Source organism: Patagioenas fasciata, chromosome 8 (assembly GCF_037038585.1).
Source record: "Patagioenas fasciata isolate bPatFas1 chromosome 8, bPatFas1.hap1, whole genome shotgun sequence".
Lineage (NCBI taxonomy): Eukaryota > Metazoa > Chordata > Aves > Columbiformes > Columbidae > Patagioenas > Patagioenas fasciata.
In genome coordinates, this window is record NC_092527.1 from 37051375 (window position 1) to 37071294 (window position 19920).

The following is a 19920-nucleotide window of genomic DNA, read 5'->3' on the forward strand; positions in this document are numbered from 1 at the left end:
GCATACTTTACCTCTTCCATGCAAGTAGGATGGAATTAATCAGTGTTGGTTTTCTCAGCAAGCAATGAAATTTCAACCGCCGCGATGTCGGAGGAGGAAGACTCATCAAAGGGGACCAGGAGAAAGTGCATGAATGAGAAGTTCCTGCCAAGACATGAACACTACACTTGAGTGTGTCTGAAATGTTGGGTGCAGAGAGTAAATAAGCCCCATGACAGGTCTAGCCTAAATACCCAGCACTTTCATGGCAGATAGCCCATACTTTCACCGACCTTGGCATCGCGACGAGGATAATATTTTTGCAAGGATGAACTGCACTTGAACAATGTCTCTAATGTTTCAGTGTCGTTGCAAACATGCCTTCCTTTCAGATCGGCCATGTGGCTCTTCTTTTCCATCCCTTTTTTTCCCTTTTCCTTTCATAGAAGTACATTTTATGTGTCTGCCGAAGAGGAAATCCCTGTCTTCTGTGCAGTTCCTGGGCTAACCTGGGGACTCAGAAGACAGTGCACCTCAGTGCTGGCCATGGAGGTGTTAGCCCTTAGCTGAAGGTTCTCTTCCAGCCGAGCTCACTGTACTTGATGTTCCCATATCTGCATATCTCTAAGGGTATAATTTCACAAGGCAATCTTGACTTCTGTATTTGGTGAACTCCTTCCGCTCCTTGCACTCATTCCTGAAGTAACAGGAGCAGTCTAGCTATGCAGACGGGCCACAGAATATTGCTTGCTCTAAACATCCAAGTGCCAAAAAAACACATACAGCTTCTACCCTACCCATTCTGGAGGTCAGCAGGAAGGTACAAGCACAAGAGACTACTGATTTTGGTGGTAGAATTGAGAGGGCAACCAAAATCTAAGAGGCAGCCACGTAAGTGATCCTTTTCCTCAGGGAAAGGGTCCTACAAGCACTTTATCTCAGAGCATCACTTCATATTTATGGACACAGAGCCGATGCTTCACACAGAGAGAAGGTGGTGTCACCCAACCGGGAAAAGGCAATGTGAGCTGTTGCAGAGTTTCCTCAGGTGGAGATAATCCCATGATCATTTCTTGCCTGATCCACTCATCTCTCTGTATTTTCTTGGCCAGAATAACTTGGGAACAGGTTTCTCAAAGGACTAATGACATCTAGTTGTGATGCTGCTCTTACCACACCAGTGCTGTTCCTCGCTGTGTGATGGTCTGGTATAGAAGTTGAGATTAGTTTTCAGTGTGTTTTTATAATGCTATTTGCCTGGAAAGCCACTGGAGAACACTTGAGGCATGCATGGGGATCTCAGTTATTGATCTATTTCTTCAGATCAAACACGTAGTACTAAGGCAGGTTGAAGTGTCATCTTCCAAGTGAGAAGCAAACTGTCTAAATATGTTTTCAGCACCTAAATACCAGAGCACTATTTATGAGGTAGGCAACATTAGTTGCAGTTCTTGTTAATTTTATCTTCTGTCTGCTGAAATTCTTTCTGTAATTTTGGAGACAATGGTCTGGGCTTCTTGTTTCGCAGATCTGAACACCATTATTTTGTGTTGCTGAACATTTGTGGTCGTATGTTGAAATTTAGGAAACCAAATATTATGGGTAAAAAGCACTTTATAAGGGTAAGACATTATTCATATTACAGCGTGAAACTAAACCAAGAAATGACAGGAAAAAATGAAGAGATAAACTGAAAAAATACAGCTGGAATAACTTTTAAGATGATTAAAGTTCTCACTTATTTTCCCTATGACAACCCAGTTTTCATAAGAATGAAGACAAAGTTCTCTCTAAAATCACATGTTTTTTTGGTTCATGGTTTTTGTGTCTGAACACTCTCTACATCCATCTCAATAATTTGATTTGAAGAGATCCTTAGCACTGCAGACTTCAGTCAAGAAGGACAAACCCCATACTTTCCATTGGCAGTCCCCTCTCGCACAAGTTCCTTTTAGTGTGTTTGGGGTTTCTAAATGACTTTAAAATCTCTTTTCCATTTTTCAGATCGATTTTACTCAGCAGCTCAGCTCCTTCACACCCGCTCGGGGGGATGTCACTCCTCAGGCAGTCAAACCAGCCTGTGAATATAAACCAAGCTTAAGGCAGTGTTGGCATCATTTCACTTGTAGTTGGACAAAAGCTTCAGTTAAGTGGTAATTTAGCAGCATTGTCAAAGGTCAGTGATACCCCTTAAAATTATTGAAGATATAGATTTTTTTTTTCCAAGTGTATTATTGTCTCTGATTATTTAGGTTGATGGCTGAGCTTATCTTGCAATTTTTTAAAGGCTGGGATTGACAAACACTTAGAAAAATAACTTACCAGCCTAAGATTGGGGAGTTTTGTTGTACTTGAAGTTTGGGGTTTCAAAACATCAGGAGGAAAACTGAAAGGAAAAGAAAAATTTAGCGATGAAGCACCGACTAATAGCATCTAGTATTTCATTAAAGGAATCACTAATAAAATGGGCGAGATGTTTAGAACTTGCAGTGACTATCGAGCATCATGCGGAGTCAGTAAACCCCATGAATAGTTTTATTATGTGCCCACCGCAACGTACGCTGCTTAAATATGTGTTTGCAGAGTGACAGTGCTGGTGTCCCTGTGCATCCTGCCATTTTATTGACCTGCTGGAGGTTTAGTCTTGACGGCCGCCTTGGTTTCTACCCAGCCTGGTTTTGAAGTCACAGAGTAGTTTTGCAGAAGTCTTTTCGTGTTAAGAAAGCGATTCACAAGATGTCTCCTTTAGTTTCCTGGAATCGAGATGTTTATTTTGTGCTATGTACAACAGCAACAGTTCTGTAGATTTCATAACCTTAAACATTCAAATTACAACTTTTACTGAAATTTTCTTTCAGCACATATTACTCAGAATATTAGCAGGCAAGAGTGTCTAAATAACAGTACTGGGCAGAAAGTAAGTTTGGTATTTGTGTTAAAATCTTTAAGATTGGACATAAAAGTTGTCTCCCAACCCCCCCAAAAAAAAATCACAGCAGCTACCTTCTTTGAGGACAAATCACCCAGTTCTGTCATCCCAATCCAAAGCAGAACAAAATGAGAACAACCAAGTGTTTGTTCCCCGAATTTCCCAGGGCGCTTCTGAGGTGAGCTTTCGTATTTATTTGGGGGATTTTTTCCATTCCTCTGGCCTTGCCGCAGAGACATTGTTGAAAGTCGTTGAAGAAGATAAAAACCCTCCTTTTCTAGGCAGAGCGGTGGTCACGGTTATGGTGTGGGCAACCCCTCCCCTGGGGCTGTAAACCAACCGCCGCAGTCAGGTCTTGGGAAACCTTGGTGATGGTGCGTCTTGTGTGATCAGTGGGGAGCGGTCTGGAGCCCACCCTGCCCTGAACGGCTTTGGGACCAGCGGTGAAGACAACACTGTGCTCAGGAAAGCTCATCTAAGCCATTGACTCAGTGCCAGCTTACTACTAGTCGTTTGAATTTCTTAACTAGCAGAATTGTCCTGTCCATCTGTCCATCAGTCAGTCCGTCTCCCTGCTCTTACTTGCTTTCTGTTCACTTTCTGTCCACTGTTATTCTAACTGGTAGCCAAATGCAAAAGAAAGGATGTGTTTAAGAACCTGGTACCTAATAATTTCAGTTCAAAAAAGATTTTAAACGGTTCCTGTTGCACATTCACAATCCAGATTTCCTGATGCCGATGTTGACTGTGGAGCTAAGAGACAGACTGAGTTTTGCTCATGTAAGTTGTGCTTGACAGAGTTGGGAAACCGAGGCTTGATCAAAGACCCACTGGAATTGATGGGAATCTTCCCATCCATTTCATCAGGCTTAAAGATCACCTTCATCATTTGTATGAGTTATTTGTTGTCTTTCCCTGCACTCCCTATTTCAAGCAACAGTATACATTTTTGCTTCTATAAATTAAAGGGGCTCAGACTTTAATGGCAAGCTCCATCTTCTCAAGGTAAACCTCTTGATCCTGTGGTATCTGCCATCTGCTTTTGAACCCAGGGCTTGACCAGTGACCCACGTGCAAAGGATGCAGTTGCCTGGACAAGTAACTTTTAGAAGGACCCAGAAGCGTTGAAGGAGGGCTGGAGTAACTCAGCAGAGAAACATGGATTTTGTTAGGATGAGAGTTTGTCCTCCACTGGCGAATAGCCTCGTGGAGCATTCGCTCCTTGGTATTTCCCTGTGCTCTTGGCACAAGGCTGGGTGACCAAACGTCTCCCCTGAGACACCCAAGGGTCCCTCCCCCGGCTCTGGACCCCACTCCTGTTTTTCTGTGCGGTGACCGTATTGAGCTCACAGGGTCTCGTTTCATCCTCCTGCTGCTGCTACAAAAAGGATGAGTGGGTTGTTATCCCTCCTGCCAAAATCTTTGTCCAAAATCAACAAAGCTACATACGTGTTCTGGTTGAAATACCCGTGCAGATGTATTTATGCAACTGTTTGTGGGATCTGACTTTCAAATAAAATTCTAGGAGCAAAGCTTCGGTACAGCTGCTTTCAAAAAGAAAGGACAAGATCCATATATGTCACTGAAGTGTATCTAACTGTGAATTTGTTGCAATATTCTCCAAACATTTTTTCCGTATTGGTCAAGCTTTAAGGTTTGGACCGTTTCCATCTTCAGTGTAATGCTGCTGTGATGTGTGGAGTTTATCCCTGTAGCCTAATACCATGAAAAGAGTGAAAATAAGGGAAGTTATACAAAGTAAACACTGTCTGCATCTGAATAATTACATTAGATGTTCGGTGATCAGGAGACTAAATTTTGTTTGTTTTTAAAAGACAGCTGACAAGCAGAGAAAATTAAGTTGGCAGGACTTGAAACCGGTTAGGGGTGATTCCGTTGTCTCGAGTAAGCTTGATTGCATTTGTAAGCTTAATTCATTAAACTTGGGTAGCTGGTGCCAAAGCAGCGCTCACTGTAGCAGCATAGATGGGGATCTCCCGAGTTTTTTTGTAGTAAATCCTAAATTCAAGGGGAAAAAATCAACCAAGACTGCAAAATGAGTTCTTCCCCAGGGCTTCATGCACATGGTCTAGAGCTTTCCCCAGCCTTGAAGTGCTGGTTTTAACTGCAGACCAAGACAAGCTGCTGTTTAAAATAAGGAATCTGTCAAGCCATTATCCTGTCATAGATCGTAACAATTCCCGTGTTTTATGAAAAATAAAGAAAACAGATGAAATATTTATTGTTCGAGGGAGTATGCTTTTGCCACGAGCAACACAACTTCATCGCAGCCCTTGGCTTCGGCGTTTCTGTCCTGCACCTGCGCTGCTCCGGCCCTGCCAAGAGAAACACTCTCCAAGACAGGGGCTGCGGCGTCATTTTTAACCTCTGTGAAGTGCCAGGTGGAGTTATGGAGCAGTATAGCGGTTAATGTATAAAAAGACTCTGTTGTGCTCCCTTGGACTAAATTTCCATTCCGGGTGTTTGCGTCGCAAGTAAATAGCGAGGAGCCGCAGGGCTATCCAGGAGCACTTTGGGCTCGCACGCTTTAATATACTTATTCTGGCCACGCTGCTTTGAGGTTGGGCGGTGCTGTTAGCCCCGTGTTATAAATCCAGCGTGCCACTGGGGTCTGCAGGACGCACAGCATTAGTTGTACTGGTAACTGCATTCCCACGGGAGCCGAGCTGCTTTCCTTAGGCTTTTGCAATGTGACTTACTGCCATGGTTCCTGGGAATTTTTGCATGAACTGCAATGAGGCATTTTTGTTCCTATCTCGTATCTCTAACCAGCTGGCTTGCCTCATTTTGTAAATGTGTTGCTGGAGACAGGGCAAATGGAAAGTCCTCAGCATCTCAACAATAGGTTTCCATATTGAAGAAAAAATAAAAATAAATGAAATAAAATTAAAAACAACAAACCAAACCAAACCAACCTCCGAACAGAGGAAAAACAGACAAAAAGAACAAGAAACTTCCCATCTGTTGCTTTCTCCCGTTCCTGCAGCGTTCTCAAGTAGTCACCATGAAAAGGAGATCCCTCACTGCCTTATGGTGCATGTACTTGGCCAGGTTCTACAGTTTAAACAGCAATATCCATGTTTCTCCATCAGAAGGGTGCCCGTATTTTCAGATTCTCAAAGAGAGAAACCTGTTATGTTTTTAACTGCAAGTACATGGGTTTCCAGCAAAGTTTATGAAGTTCTGACTGGCTTTGCCATCTCCAGTACTGAAGGCCATCAAAAAATCAGAGGGTAATAAGTGGGTCTGCAGAAGTGTTAACATGGCCAATCTTGGGATCTTGCTTTTAGACACAGGGATTATCTTTTGTATTAAAGCATATTTATTAGAGATGGAAAATGGCCTTTTGTGGAGTGCAAGAGCTAATGTTCCAGCTTTTCAGATTATTCCGAAATAAAAGAGCAACACAGACACTGTTAATAATGCAATCAAAGCAATTTAAATCCTTTTAAAGCATCCACAAAGGAGCCTTTGATAAGAAGCAACTTTCATCAGGCTCAAAGACTGGGCGGTTTAGTATGTACTGTTTATTAAGTTTATATGTAGACAGTGGTAAATCTACTTTTGGCTGGAGAAGAGCAGCAGTAAATTATAAGACATATTTATAAGCACCAGTGTTAGATTTGCTGGTTTTAAATGAAAAATGTATTTATATGAATATAGCTCTAAAGGGGGTTATTCAGTGTTTAAAGATGCAATTTGTTTTCCATTAGTATCCTGGCTGGACACAAAACAACTCTATAAACTTTAAAGGCTTTGGTCTTCTTTTTTCGACAAAAAGAAGGAAATTGCTACAAGTGCACACTGTATGATGGGTTGTGAGAGTCTATTTAGTTCCATCAGGCTGCATAATTTTTATCTTGCTTTTAGTTCCTGCTTTTGTCCTCCTTTTCATTGTGTGCCTCTTCAAGAGAGCTTATATGTAGAAAGCAAAGATGAGCAAAAAAAAAACCCAGAAGTGGTGTTATTTGGGCTGGGCTGGTTAGAATCTCTTTTAGCAGCATTGTCCCCAAGTTTGGATGAGGAGGGAGGCGTGCAGTTTTGGGCCATCTCTAGCTGAAGTTTCCATCCATCCCAGGGCTGGTGGGAACCACTTTGACAGGCCTCAGCCCCTTGGAAAAATCATGTTTTACTTCTTGTGTGCCAACATTCTTACAAACATCTGGCTCTGATGCTGCTCCCAATTGGCCAGCTTGAGAGAATGGACTGAGGGTTCCCTCGTATTCACATTCTTTCTTCCATGGGTTTGGTGTGCTTTCTGTTCTCCTGGACTAAAGAAGGCTAGAGGAAGAGAGCAGCAGATAAATAATATATGTCAAAAACTACCTGTTTGAAAGATTTTGCTTCACCTTAAAGAAAAAAAAAAAAAGGAAAGGGAAGATGACTTCTCATCTTGGGTCATTGAGCATGAGCAGGAAAAGAACAATTGATTCTTCCTACATCCACTTTGGGGTTTCCAGGTGTCAAGGAGGGCTTTTTTGGTGTGTTTGGGGTTCTTTTGATGGTGATGGTGGTTGGTTGTTGGTTTGTTCTGTTTTGTTTTTCCAGGCAGGAAAATTACATTGCATTTGGATCTAACTCAGTTTTAATCTAGGCTGATTTAATGCCAAGGAGAGCAGAGATCCAGAGGCCAAGTCCAGATTTCCCTGTGCAGCAGCATGGTATATGTCTTGGTGATTCTGCATGCATTTATTTGAAATATCTTCTCTTGGTATTCCAACATTTTAAAAAGGAAAATAAAATGCTACTTAATGGATAGTCCATAAGTGCAATTGTTGACCATACCAGCAATGACCAAAAAGCTGAAAAGGTGTTCCTGGCTTTTGTAGACTTGAAAAGTGAGATTCAAGCTGAGCTCATCCCTCCCCACAGACATGTACAGGAGGAAACCTCACCAGCGGATCGCAGGTGGTGGATTAGTAGCCCTTCAAAACAACGACAGAAGCCCAGAAATAGAATTACAACTTTCCATAGCAGTCTCTCTTAGACACCTGCAGTTTACACTGGATGAAACAGTATCAGAAAAGACTGGTTTCTGAGCCAAAAGTCCTCACCCAGTTCTGTAGCTCAACACTAACCCATCAAAACCCACAAGGATATTGCAAATCTGAAAGAGAAGGGGGAACCTCATCTCTCAGCCTCAATTTCTCTCCAAAATTTCTAAGGTGATATTTTTCAAAAAAATACCGAGTATTTAAATGCGAAATTAAGATGAAAAAGTCTTCACAAGGCACAGCGAGGCTTTTATCTAATTACAATATTAGATTTTTTCCCTTTTACTTGAAAGTTGGAGATACAAATGGCAGCAGTTTTCTTTCTTACCTTGTTTTGTGTTTTTCACTTCACCGATGGCATATGTTGATCATTATTAAAATTTTACTATTAGAACTATTTTTCCTAGGCCTGTCCTTAGATATTTTTCAGGACCTCACCAGAATATCTGTGAGGGAACAAATTTGGCCATAGACTTTGAGCGGTGATGGCATTTTCTGTTTGCAGGCATAACTATTTTGGTATGTTCTGTGTGCTGGGTGCTCTTTAAAGGAGTATTTTAATACGTAAGGTATGAAGTAAATGGGAAGACAATTAGAATTTCGAATAGATGTCATTTATCTTAAGAATGTTTATGATGGGTTTTCATAAACATTTTAATCTGTAAGTCGTTACTGTGATAGGAAGATAAATAATTTGTCTGCAGTATTGACATTTGCTAAATCAGGATTGTGGTGTCAGTGAGGAGTGACTGCTTTCCTGGGGCTTTGACCCACCCAGCTTTTCACCCCTGTTTTGAGTGACTTTGCAGGTGTTAAACACGATCGCGCTGAAGCAGGAGGGTCTGACTACCAAAGATATCACTCTCAGAGCTGTTTTAGTTACACTTCATCATCACAAGCATATGGTTTCACTTCCAAGTGTTTAACATTTCCATTTCCTCAGGAAATCGTTCTTTCTGTTTTTTAAACTTATGAAACTGGATGGATATTTTTACTGGCAGGCGAAGCGAGAGTGACGCGAGGAGCAGGCCCAGGAGCCCCGGGCTGTGGTACCCGCCTGGTCCCCATCCCCTCCCCTCGGCTCGGGGTGCCACAGCCCGGTCTCCAGGGTGCCACACGCTGTTAAAACACTTCTCCTTTCCTTGCTGTAATAAAACACTCCACTCCTTTTTTTGGTCCTTTCTGTGTTTTTCTTTCTTAGTCCACTCCACGGCCCATGCACCCCAAGTTGAGAGCAGGCTCCTGTAGCTGACTAAGTGAGGCCAATGGCAAGATCAGGGCCTAAGAAAATATTTTGTGTCACCTACAAGGAAAGAAAGCAGTTGCATCATGTGTTTACCGTCCACATTGGTATACCGAGCACTTAAACGAACATGACCGAGGAGTGGATGGCTCCAGGGAACAGCTCTGGCTCTTGTGTTTGCAGAGATTATTTCTGGTATTTCCTTTTTCCTCATTATGAACAGGTCGCCCTTCTCACACGTTGGCCAAGTTATGTACCATAGGAGGAAGTGTGTGCTCGTGTCTTCTTTATGTTTTCATTTATCCACATATGCAATAGTGTTCAGCTGCTTGTTTTCTTTTCGTGCTATGCTACAACGTAGTTATTGGACGTGTCATTTGAATGCTTATTTAGCTGATATCACTAGCCCTTTTGTTAGAAGAGCATCCTCTGCTATGACAAGTGTCACCCTACCATAACAACTTTGATAAAATAACTGCATTTTGTACAACAAGGGTTGTCACTGTGCAACAAATAGTGCTGTACGAGAGAAAATACAGGGCAAGGCAGCAGATTAATGCATTTGTTCCTGTGGGTTTTGTTTTGTTACAAGTTCATACAGCCACATTTTTTGCACTGCTTATTTAACGTAAGGAATCTTGCTGCGGGTTTGGGCTGCCGGAGGGGTTGAGTTCTGCCATCAGCCAGGCTGCGTGCTACCAATATTCACGGTGTATGTTTTATTCATACCCTCAGAAGAGTGGGTTAGTCAAGGTAGCAGAAAGCAGCATCAGGCAGATGTAGTTCAACCTGCAGACCTCCCAGGATAGCTCACCTGAGCTACACAGCCCTCGTGCCACCTCTGGGACGTTGGGAGTTGCCAGTTTGATCCACTCAGGCACTTACAAAACCCCTTTCCTTACCTTAGCGCTGTGTGTGTCTGCACATCCCTTCAGCAGTTACCTTCCCACTTAAAAAGCGTCTTGGTGAAGCAGCACAAGCTTGTACCACTCTCAAGGACACCCCCAAGGTTGCTCAGCATCCAAGCGAGCCCTCTGGCTTTCTCACCAAACATCTGTTGTGATGATCCATGCTGGAGGCTCCAGCTCATGCAAAGAGACCAGTGCCACGGGCTTGCTGATGATAGACCGGAGGTTGAGTTAGGATTTACACAGCGATTTCAATCCAGATTTATCTGCAGGGCACGGTCCCCAGGCCATGACCTGTGATGAAAGAGCCTTTTGGCTGGGAGCCTTCATGGCAAAGACGAGCTCCATCGCAGCCGTGTGCCTGCCTGGTGTTCTCCTTGGGGTGGATGGAGGTGGAGGGTGCAGGGGGACAAAGCAAAGGAGGAATAAAAGACGTTGCAGGAGAGAGAGAAGAAACCAAGGCACTGACAACTTGTGTGGGTTTCGGATGTCTGTTTGCAGTGCTGTGTTATGTGTTTAGAAGCTGGTTGTTTCCATAATAACAGCAAGTGCCATATGGCAGCGAGGAGGGTGGTGAGAGGAACGCTCAAGGAAACACAGTATGTTGTTTGACATGTGTGTACTTCTAGAGGAATAACGTGTCTCGAGTGAGTACTGCCGCTCCAAACAGGCTGGGGGATTTGCTGCTCTCGCCAGAAAAACATATCCAAAGCCCTCAGCATTTGTACTGGTGCAATTCCAGTTAGCAATGCCTGCCCTTCTCCCATGTTTTCCTGCAGGTAGTCCCTGTGATGGGTAAAGGACCTTTTGCTTTACTGGGAGTGATGGTTCTGGATGCACTAAATGCATTAAATGTGGCATTTAAGGGGAAATACAGTTCTGTAAAGGAGTGCTGTGTGAAACAGAAGCCAGCTAGATGCCTTATGCTCCATCCATTCGTTAATGCTCAAGGAGTAAATAGCAGAAATTTTGAAACCTTTGGAAACACATAATTTGTAATAATTGTTTAGCGGCGAGTGAGCTGAGCATTTCCAGAGATGAGGGGCACCGTAGTGCCTATCTAGGAGGCATCCAGGAAGGTCTCTACAGATTCCAGCTTTCCCTACCCTTTAATGTCTGACTCCCATCTCAAGGACTTGTACTTTTCTCCCCGCATACCAACAACCACCACCCGTCTGAGCAGTACGTTTGCAGAGTGCACGTATTTCCACCGCGGAAAAATGTGACATTATTTTTTCATAATAGCTGGATGGGTTTTGCGGGACTTTTTTGTTATCAAATTGAGCCTGTATTTATTGAGTCTTAAAACCATGAATTATATTTGTATTTGGATACCTGGAACATGGTGGTGGGGAGAAGACGGCAGCTCTGATTTAAACTCCTAATCAACCCAAAAGGCAAAGCTCTTCTCATTTTCATGCTTCTCTTCTTCTCTTTATTGCCTCTAGACAGAGATTACTGCAGCATATGCGAAAAGCAACCGATCGGAAGGCTTCTCTTTCGGCAGTTCTGTGAAACTCGACCCGAGCTTGAGTGCTGCATTAGGTTCCTTGACTCGGTGGTAAGTCAATTCTTGTGATATTTTGAGGTGCTTTGCAGTGCTGTCCTGGCAGAGGAGACTCCCTTGAGCGCGAGAAATCGCTATTTCATGGGATGTGTTTTTGTGTCCAGCGCACCTGAGCAAGCAGTAGATGGGCTGACCCCATCAGCATCCCAGTGTCATTGCTGGTAGAGGGTCAGCACTGCACAGGGGCTCAGTACCAGCCTTGGGGAGTGTGAGCCACCAGAACAGGAGAAGGACAGGCACCCCAGCATGGTGCTGGTGTAGCCTCCATTCATGTTAACATTGAAGCATCTGAGCTGCTGTGAGTGATGTCTTTTGATGCGGGTGAAGCCTGCAGTGCTGGAAGGAAAGGGAGGATGATGAATTGACTGACAAGAGAGAATGAGGAGTATGATAATACTAATATATGTCTCTTAACCAAGCCTTTTCATTGGTAGACTTCAGGGTGATTTACAAAAGACATCCTCGTTGTTACCTTGGTTTTTCAAATAGGAAAAGAGAGGCACAAGGCATAGAACTGACTTGGCTGAGGTCACCAAGAAACAAATCTGCTCTATTTTCCATCCCAGTGAGCCATCAGTTATCCTGGCCGCTGAGCAAAAACCCTCAGCCCCAGGGAACCTGATGCTCTTTCCCATTCTGGCGGCACTTGGCCGTGTGCAGTGCCAGCAGAAGCTGTTCACGGAGGAAAAGTCTCTCACAGAATCACAGGTTGGTTGGGGTTGGGAGGAACCTCTGGAGATCATCCAATCCAACCCAGCTGCTCACGCAGGATCATCAGAGCAGATCACACAGGATCATGTCCAGGCGGGTTTGAATGTCTCCAGAGAAGGAGACTCCACAACCTCTCTGGGCAGCCTGGTCCAGGGCTCAAAGGAAAGAAGTTTCTCCTCGTATTCAGATGGAACCTCCTGTGCTTCAGTCTGTGCCCGTTGCCCTTCATCCTGTCATTGGGCACCACTGAACAGAATCTGGTCCATCCTCTTGACACCCACCCTGTGGAAGGGCCAGGTGTTGATGAGCCAAAAGGCTGATTTGTACCCAAGAGAAGATGAACTTGTCACTGCTGACTGTGAGTGTCCTGGGGCTTTGCTCTCTGGCTGGCACTAACTGCCAAATGCAAAACTATGCACATCAACAGTAATAAAGGGGTTTTGTTTGTACCATGGTGGAGATATTCTGAAGTATAGGGAGATGTGAGGATTGCGCTGAAGTTGTAAAGGTAAGGGACTGGGAGAGGACACGTGGCCTCTTAGTTTGTGCTAGTACTGCAGTGTCTAGGGCATCAGAGAAAGTGCTGGATAAAGTCCTATTCAAACCAGTTGTAGCTGGTCACAACTTCCACCTGATGTTTCTAGCACTGGTCCTGATTTTCCCCAGTGGGAGGTTTAGCCATCAAGGTACATGAAACCACTACAGCTGACAAACATTCTGTGCATCTGTGTTCAAGGCCAGCAGACAGGAGGACATTTTGGGTACCCTGGATGTGTTTGTCCTGCACTGAACTGGCATCTCCTAGTGAGGTGTCTGCCACTGACAAAATGCCATGCGCTGGTCTGCGAGGAGACACCGCCACAGAAATGCCACATCAGGTGTGATGCCCATGGCCACAAGGAGATTGGCGATGGCCATCCCTCTTGGCAGCCGCAGAAATCCTTTGGGAGACAGCCACGAAAGTTTGCTTCCGTGTGGTTTTTAACTTCAGACAGAAGAGACAGAGCCGTCCTCAGTTTGGAGTGAGTTAGTGAGGCTCCGTTCTTTTCTCACGCCTCGGTACAGCAGCAGACACCACATTTTGGCTCAAGCAGCACCTAGGGGCTGCGGAGAACAAGCCTGCATTGTGCGAGCCCTGCACACACCCAGTGGCGGGCGCTCGGGGCGGACAGCTTGAGCTGACAGCGGTGACAACATCTGGGCAAAAGAAAACACATGTCTCCCCCAGTGCCACCAGCCCCAGAGCACCTTGAGATAACCTTGACAGCAGCACTGCCCAGCAGCCTCTCCCAGTCTCTCCCAGTAGGGCCAGGCTGCCCAGGCAACCTCCGGCTGCTGGAGTTGAGGGCACTGTGTCATTTCGTTCTCCCAAAGCCCTGGAGAGCAGTACCCAGCGCTGAGACTGTCTCCTCCCGTCCTGTAGAAGCTTGTGGTGGGACTGGCTTTGTTTTAAAACTGCCCAGAGCAATCCCTGACTGATATCCCTAAATCCCTTTGCGAGGGTGCGATTAGCACCCACGCCCGCATTGCTTTTGCAGACTGGAGCTGCCCTGTGCACATTCACTGGGGCAGTGATCCGTTCCCAGTTAAGCTCAGACTGGTGGTACAAGGATTTAATGAACAAAATGCCTGGCTGCGTGGAGGTCTGAATTTTCACTCCTTCTCTCTTCTTTTTAATGCTAATTAACAGCAGTCTGCTTTGTTTATTGATTTCAAATTCTGTACAAGTTTGCTCCCAGCCCACGAAAATCCCTGTATTAGGCAACAGTAAGGTCTCGCAACACAGCCCATAGCCATTAAATTGGATGATTGCTACTGAAATTCGCCCAGCAGGGTCACACTGTGTTGAGTGAGCAGTGGGACTCAGGCCAAGTCCTACGTTAGGCAAAAAAAGTCCTATAATGAGACCAGAAGTTTGACTTTACAGCCCTATTCTTGAGACCACCAGGAATGTGAAACCTTTTGGAGACCACCTGCTGTAACAAGCCCCGAGCAGAAAAAACCAAGACTGCATTTTCTTTTGACTTAATTATTCTTCTAACATGAGATGCAAAACCCAGCAAATAAAAAGGGAAAAAATAATAGAGGAAAATATTTAGCTGCTCATGAGAGGCTCACAGAGCTTTTTGCACATCGAGAGGTAGGACCACCTCTCTTTTACAGAGCACGGCTAAGTGGCTTTACCAGGTCACACAGTAAGTTATTGGCAGAAGCCAGTAATTGATGCCTCCCAATTTTTAATCCATTTTTTTTAACCAGTGCACTCAACTGTCTGCAAAGAAAGCAGCAATCGGGGCTCCTTGGAGGAAACCAGAACTTGAATCAGACACTCAACAACCTACCAACAGCCTCCATTCCCATAGTTATGTGAGGATAAGTTTTGCAAGCTCCCTCTCACACCTTTCCTTCCAAAGACTGGTAAAAGCAACTAAACCTTGCCGATCAGAATAGGTAAAGAGAAAAAAAAATGCCTTTTTGCTGGACATTTATTTCAGCTTGTCGTGGTTTAGCCCCAGTTGATAACTAAGCCCCATGCAGCCACTCGCTCACCCTCTGTGGTGGGATGGGGGAGACAATGAGAAGTGAGAAAACTTGTGGGTTGAGATAAAGGCAGTTTAACAGGTAAAGCAAAAGGTGTGCATGCAAGCAAAGCAAACATCCCTGGGTTATCAACACTGTTCTCAGCACAAATCCAAACCAGACCCTCATACTAGCTACTATGGAAAAAATTCACCCTATCCCAGTCAAAACCAGCACACAGCTGTTGAGTAGAATAACTAACCTGGTCTGGTGTAGCTTCCTGCAAATCTAATTATAGCAGCATCTGGGTTTTTTTTTTGTCTGTGCAGTTAAGCAGTTGTTAGACTGCTTTCTGAAGAAAAAAGGATTTGTATCATTAAATTCTGCATGCGTGTAGGTATGTGTCTGTCAGACCTCTCTGAAACCTGAGAATACGTTGGCCAGTTTCAACCAATAATCGAGATTAAAGTGCTCAGAAACATAAAGGTTCTACGTGTTTTCTGAGACCAGCGTTTGGGTAATTAGCCACAATCCATCAGTTGTAAAACAGAATGCAAAGATATGTGGTTTGTAAGCAGTAGGCCCTAAAATTAAATTATAAAAGCGATAAAAATGAAGAGATGCAGAGCTTTGCAATGCAGCGCTGGTGGAGCTGTGGGCCGTTGGTTCCCATCACTGCTGTGGGACCAGCAAGTGGCCATCAGTGCAGCTGTCAGTCTGTCTGTCTGTCTGGGAAACAGGGCAACAGCCACCCCTTCTAGCCGATATGGTAAGGCTGTAAGGACAGAGAGACATCTCTTATTACAGATATTGTGCAAACAATTTACATTACAAGAGTCCTGACTTGACTAGATAAAATATCTGGTAAGAAGCACCAATAGCTGGAACTTGTACCTGTGAATGCCTTGCATGCTCATCTGTGTGCACATAAATGCAAAGATCTCCTATGAACAGTTCACCAGACCCTTATGTAGTCATTCAGATGAAGGAACTATGCAAACATAAACTATTATCATTAAATGGAGATGGTTTATGATTAAATCAGCTCCCCTATAAGCCCTTAACAAAGAATTAATACACAGCCCTCAAGCACGCTTTGCTGTGCTCACAAATATTTTAGCAACATCATACAACTTCGGAGCTGTTGAAAGACAACAATTCAAATAAGCATATGGGGATATGTTTCCTGTGGTGACAGGCAGATCGGTGGGCAGGGAATCTGCTAGCAAGCCGCCTTTCCTTCCCCAGCCTGTGCCTCTTTTTGACATTGAGGGTGGTGAGAGCCTGTCCCAGGTTGCCCAGAGAGGTGGTGGATGAACCATCCCTGGAGACATCCCAGGCCAGGCTGGACGGGGCTCTGAGCAACCTGAGCTGGTGAAGATGTCCCTGCTCATGGTGGCACTGGGTGAGCATTGAATGTCCCTTCCAACCCAAACCGTTCTATGGTTCTGTGATTCTAAGACAGTGGCAATTCAGTGGGGACCTCTCGCCTGTGTCCTCTTGTCAACAGCACATTCCCAAGGTGCCGGCTCCTGATGTTTCCCTCTTCTCTCCTCTGATTTTTGTGTGCCATTATAATGAAGACTGTAGCTTCTGGTCTCCCTTTCCTGCTTTGTCTACTCACATTCTTGTTGGTTTTTTTTTTCTTCAACATTTTAATGTGGACCAGATTTTGTCTGACTGGAGGCAAACATGGCTAACTCTGGTCAAGGAGAAAACAACCTGACATTATTTTCTCTCTGCCTTGTATGTTACTTCTTTGCACTGGAGTCACACAGAAATACATCCCCTGGAGGAAGACAGCCCCGCTGCCTCTCCAGGTTGTTTCTCCTTGTGCTACCTGGGCACAGGGGCTGGGGGTGAGAGGTATGATCTCCTAGGATGGACTTTTCAGGTGAACGCTTCACTAGACATTACACTTACCTGGGGTAAAAGGATGAGTGAGCATCCATTTAATGCCATTTGTAAAAACCCTGTCTTGCTGTTAGGGAGATTTCATTTGAAGTCCCTTACATGGTATATAAACCATCTGTGTATGTGTGTCGTAAAGCTGTTCAAGGCTTTTTCCATCAGAAATGCCAGTTTGTTGATATCAACAAACTCATTAACTCAAAACGTGTTTTTAAACAGTCAAAAGGGCTCCTTTTGCCCTGTGCTTAAATATGAAAAATGTGGTTTCAAGTTCGCTTTTCATTTAGAAATGTGAGTTATTATGAATCCCAGCTGTTTGGGCTTTGCCTTCCAGTTTTTGGTCACAGATTTTAAATCTCGAGCGGAGGCAAGTGCAGGGGCTGGTGTGGAGCACAGAGCAACAACGGGGCAGAGCCTGGCGCTGGAGGAGGGAGCGAGCAGGAGCCGGAGCGCAGAGGGATGCTGGGGATGACACAGAGGGCAACTGAGAAGGCAGAGGTGTAAAATTGGGATTGGAGCTCCAGTAACCTCCTGCAGATGCTCAGTTGGTGACTCCACTGCTCCTGACTTCTACCGAGATGCCAAAACTGCTCTGGTGGGAATGCATGTTCCCATCTCCATCTCCTGGTGGGTACGAGGCACCAACTCCAGTGGCCATGCCGTGCTCCTGTAGGCAACCAGCAGCTGCCTGCCACGGGAGAGAGTCCTCCCAGACGTGCAGAGATCCCTTTGGCTCTTTCCTTCAATTTTCATATATTTTTAAGCCATACAGTTTCAGAAGCTCAAAGAATATTAAGAGGAAAATCAGACATTAGATAAAACGATGTGTCAGAATTAAGGTGGCTGATGCGAGTCCCCACTGGGTCACTGTGCTATTGCCCTGGTGATGCTCCTCATCGGTCACAGGCACCTTCCAAGCCCTGAACCTCTTGCTCAGCCGTCCCTGAGCCCACGGCCCCATCCCACAGCCTGCCACAAGCTGGACATTGCTCCGTTTCTCAGTGGAAATATGATTTCCCATCCGATCTCGCTCAGTCCATCCCAAGAGCTGCTCCAAAGGGAAGGACACGTCAGAGCCCCATGCCCTCATTCAGCCAGGGTTGCTTCTAGGGAAGCAGGAGCCACCAAAGTAACTACTACCTCCAGCCAAAAGAAAAGCTAGCAACCAACAGCGGCCAGCCCACATCCTCTCGCCATTTGGACTAAAGGATGCAGAAAGAGCCTTCCCTGCAGCTCGTCCCATGCAGTCAGGGTGATCGTAAATCCTCCCCTCGCTTATGAGTTATGAATAGGGCCCTGTCTGACCTAAGTAGGGCATGGAGAAGCTATTAGACTTCAGAGCAGGAGCCTTGAAACACATGCCTGGATTCATCAAAGGAATAATGGAAAATATTCTGTTCCACATGGATTTTAAGTAATGATGTTATTTCTAGCAATTAGGGATTTGCAAACTGTAGCAGTGCTTTTGAGTGTTGTGGAAGAAGGGGATGTATCTTATGATTTAAGCACAAGATTGAGAGTTGAGGACCTTGGGACACTTCCCAGGCATGCAGCAGCGTGAGCATGGGGAAGTCATTCTGTCTGTCTACATGGGCAGTTCTTCCTGTGGTAACAGCCCATGGCTCAAAAAGTATCAGTATCTGTTGCTGAATAGGTTGCAAGTGTCACTGAAGGAAGAAATAATAGTGAACTTAGAAACAAAATGAAATGGGCTTCTAGTACTTGAGCTGCAGTGAAATCAATGCTGTTCACAGTTGGAGCTTATGGTTCCTTCTCACATCTTCACTTGTCTGTCACTTCCTACCTTCACCGCCACAGTGTTGTGTTTTCTGAGAATGTCAAATGTAAGTATAATTAAACTTTCCTTTTATTCCTTCCCAACTATCTTGTGATAGAATTAGATGCTCTGTATACGTGTGTGTGTTCATTTAGCTCTGCATGTGTTGGATCCCATCAGGAACTGCATTTTGAAACTCTGATCCAATTCCTGCCAAACTTCTGTCTTCTTCTGGTCTGTCCCGATTTGCTTGTTTTTGTAGAATTCAGATGGGATATAAATGTAATAGGATAGCTGTGGCAAAAGAACACTGAATTTTTTGACCACCCCCTGGTGCACTTCAGATGGCAGATGATGACTTTGAATCAGGTTTTATTTACTGGGGAGCTAATATGCTATCAGGATCCAGAATCTAAAAGCAAAGCAAAGACAGACAAATGGTCATTCTTGGATAAATTGTAAATAAGATTGAATGGAGGACTCAGAAGAACAAGCTGTTTCCATGCCGAGGCAATGCCAATAAGTTCTCCTTTCTTTGTAGCCTTCTACGCGGACATTTACATCTAAGTACAATTATTTTCTTTTATTAAAATACATGGTTTCTGTTTTATGTGAAAAACACCTAGTTTGCCTGTGAACCTGACCATAAATGGTAAGGTCCAAATAAGATGCAACTTTGACCTTTTAAAAAATTGATCCTTCTGTTTCTCTTCCCATTGCTATATCTCCCAGCAAGAACTCTTGGAGGAAAAGGCTGCTAAGATGCTGTAAACATTCAAGAGTGTCCGTGCATTAAGAGCTGAAATGACCCATACCCAGATACCATCTAAAAGGAGAGGAAATTGGATGAAAGATTTTTTTAAAACCTTGTATAAAGTTTTATGAGAACATAATCAGTTCATCCCCAAAATGGTCACTAAAAGAGAAGTCCTGCACCTGTGGATTTTAACTTTCAGGGTATTTTTAATCAGCAGCCCAGGTTTCTCTGTTATTTGCAGTCATCGGCATTTCCCAAACCAAACCAGATCGTAATTCTAGATTGTTAAAGCAAATCGCTGGGTATGTGCATAAACACGTAGCTTCAAACTTAAGCTGCAATAGCTAAGTGAGCACTGACCGGGTAGATGGGTAATAACTTTATAACTGCCTTGTGGTTTTCATGTCATCCCTGGGTCTGTGCAGCGAGGGGATCCATCGCAGCCCGCCTGTGGATTTATTGCATGGGGCTGGGAGCAGCGCATACGGCTTCCAGCGGGCAATAGTTCTGACATTTGTTCAGTTCACTCTGATCTAACTATTTTTTTTCGTAGCTTCCTCCTCATTCATCATCGCAGACAGCTTGTATTGGACCCTGTTACTT

General features: G+C 44.5%; 1 protein-coding gene across 2 annotated transcripts in view; it reads left to right on the plus strand.

The window, feature by feature from the left end:
* GRK5 (G protein-coupled receptor kinase 5) overlaps positions 1–19920 on the plus strand; it is a 167468-nt gene that overhangs the window by 94910 nt on the left and 52638 nt on the right. For both annotated transcript variants that reach the window (XM_071812195.1, XM_065842993.2), the window contains exon 3: positions 11523–11635. In XM_071812195.1, the coding sequence (XP_071668296.1) occupies positions 11523–11635 (113 nt within the window). The remainder of the gene's footprint in view (positions 1–11522; positions 11636–19920) is intronic.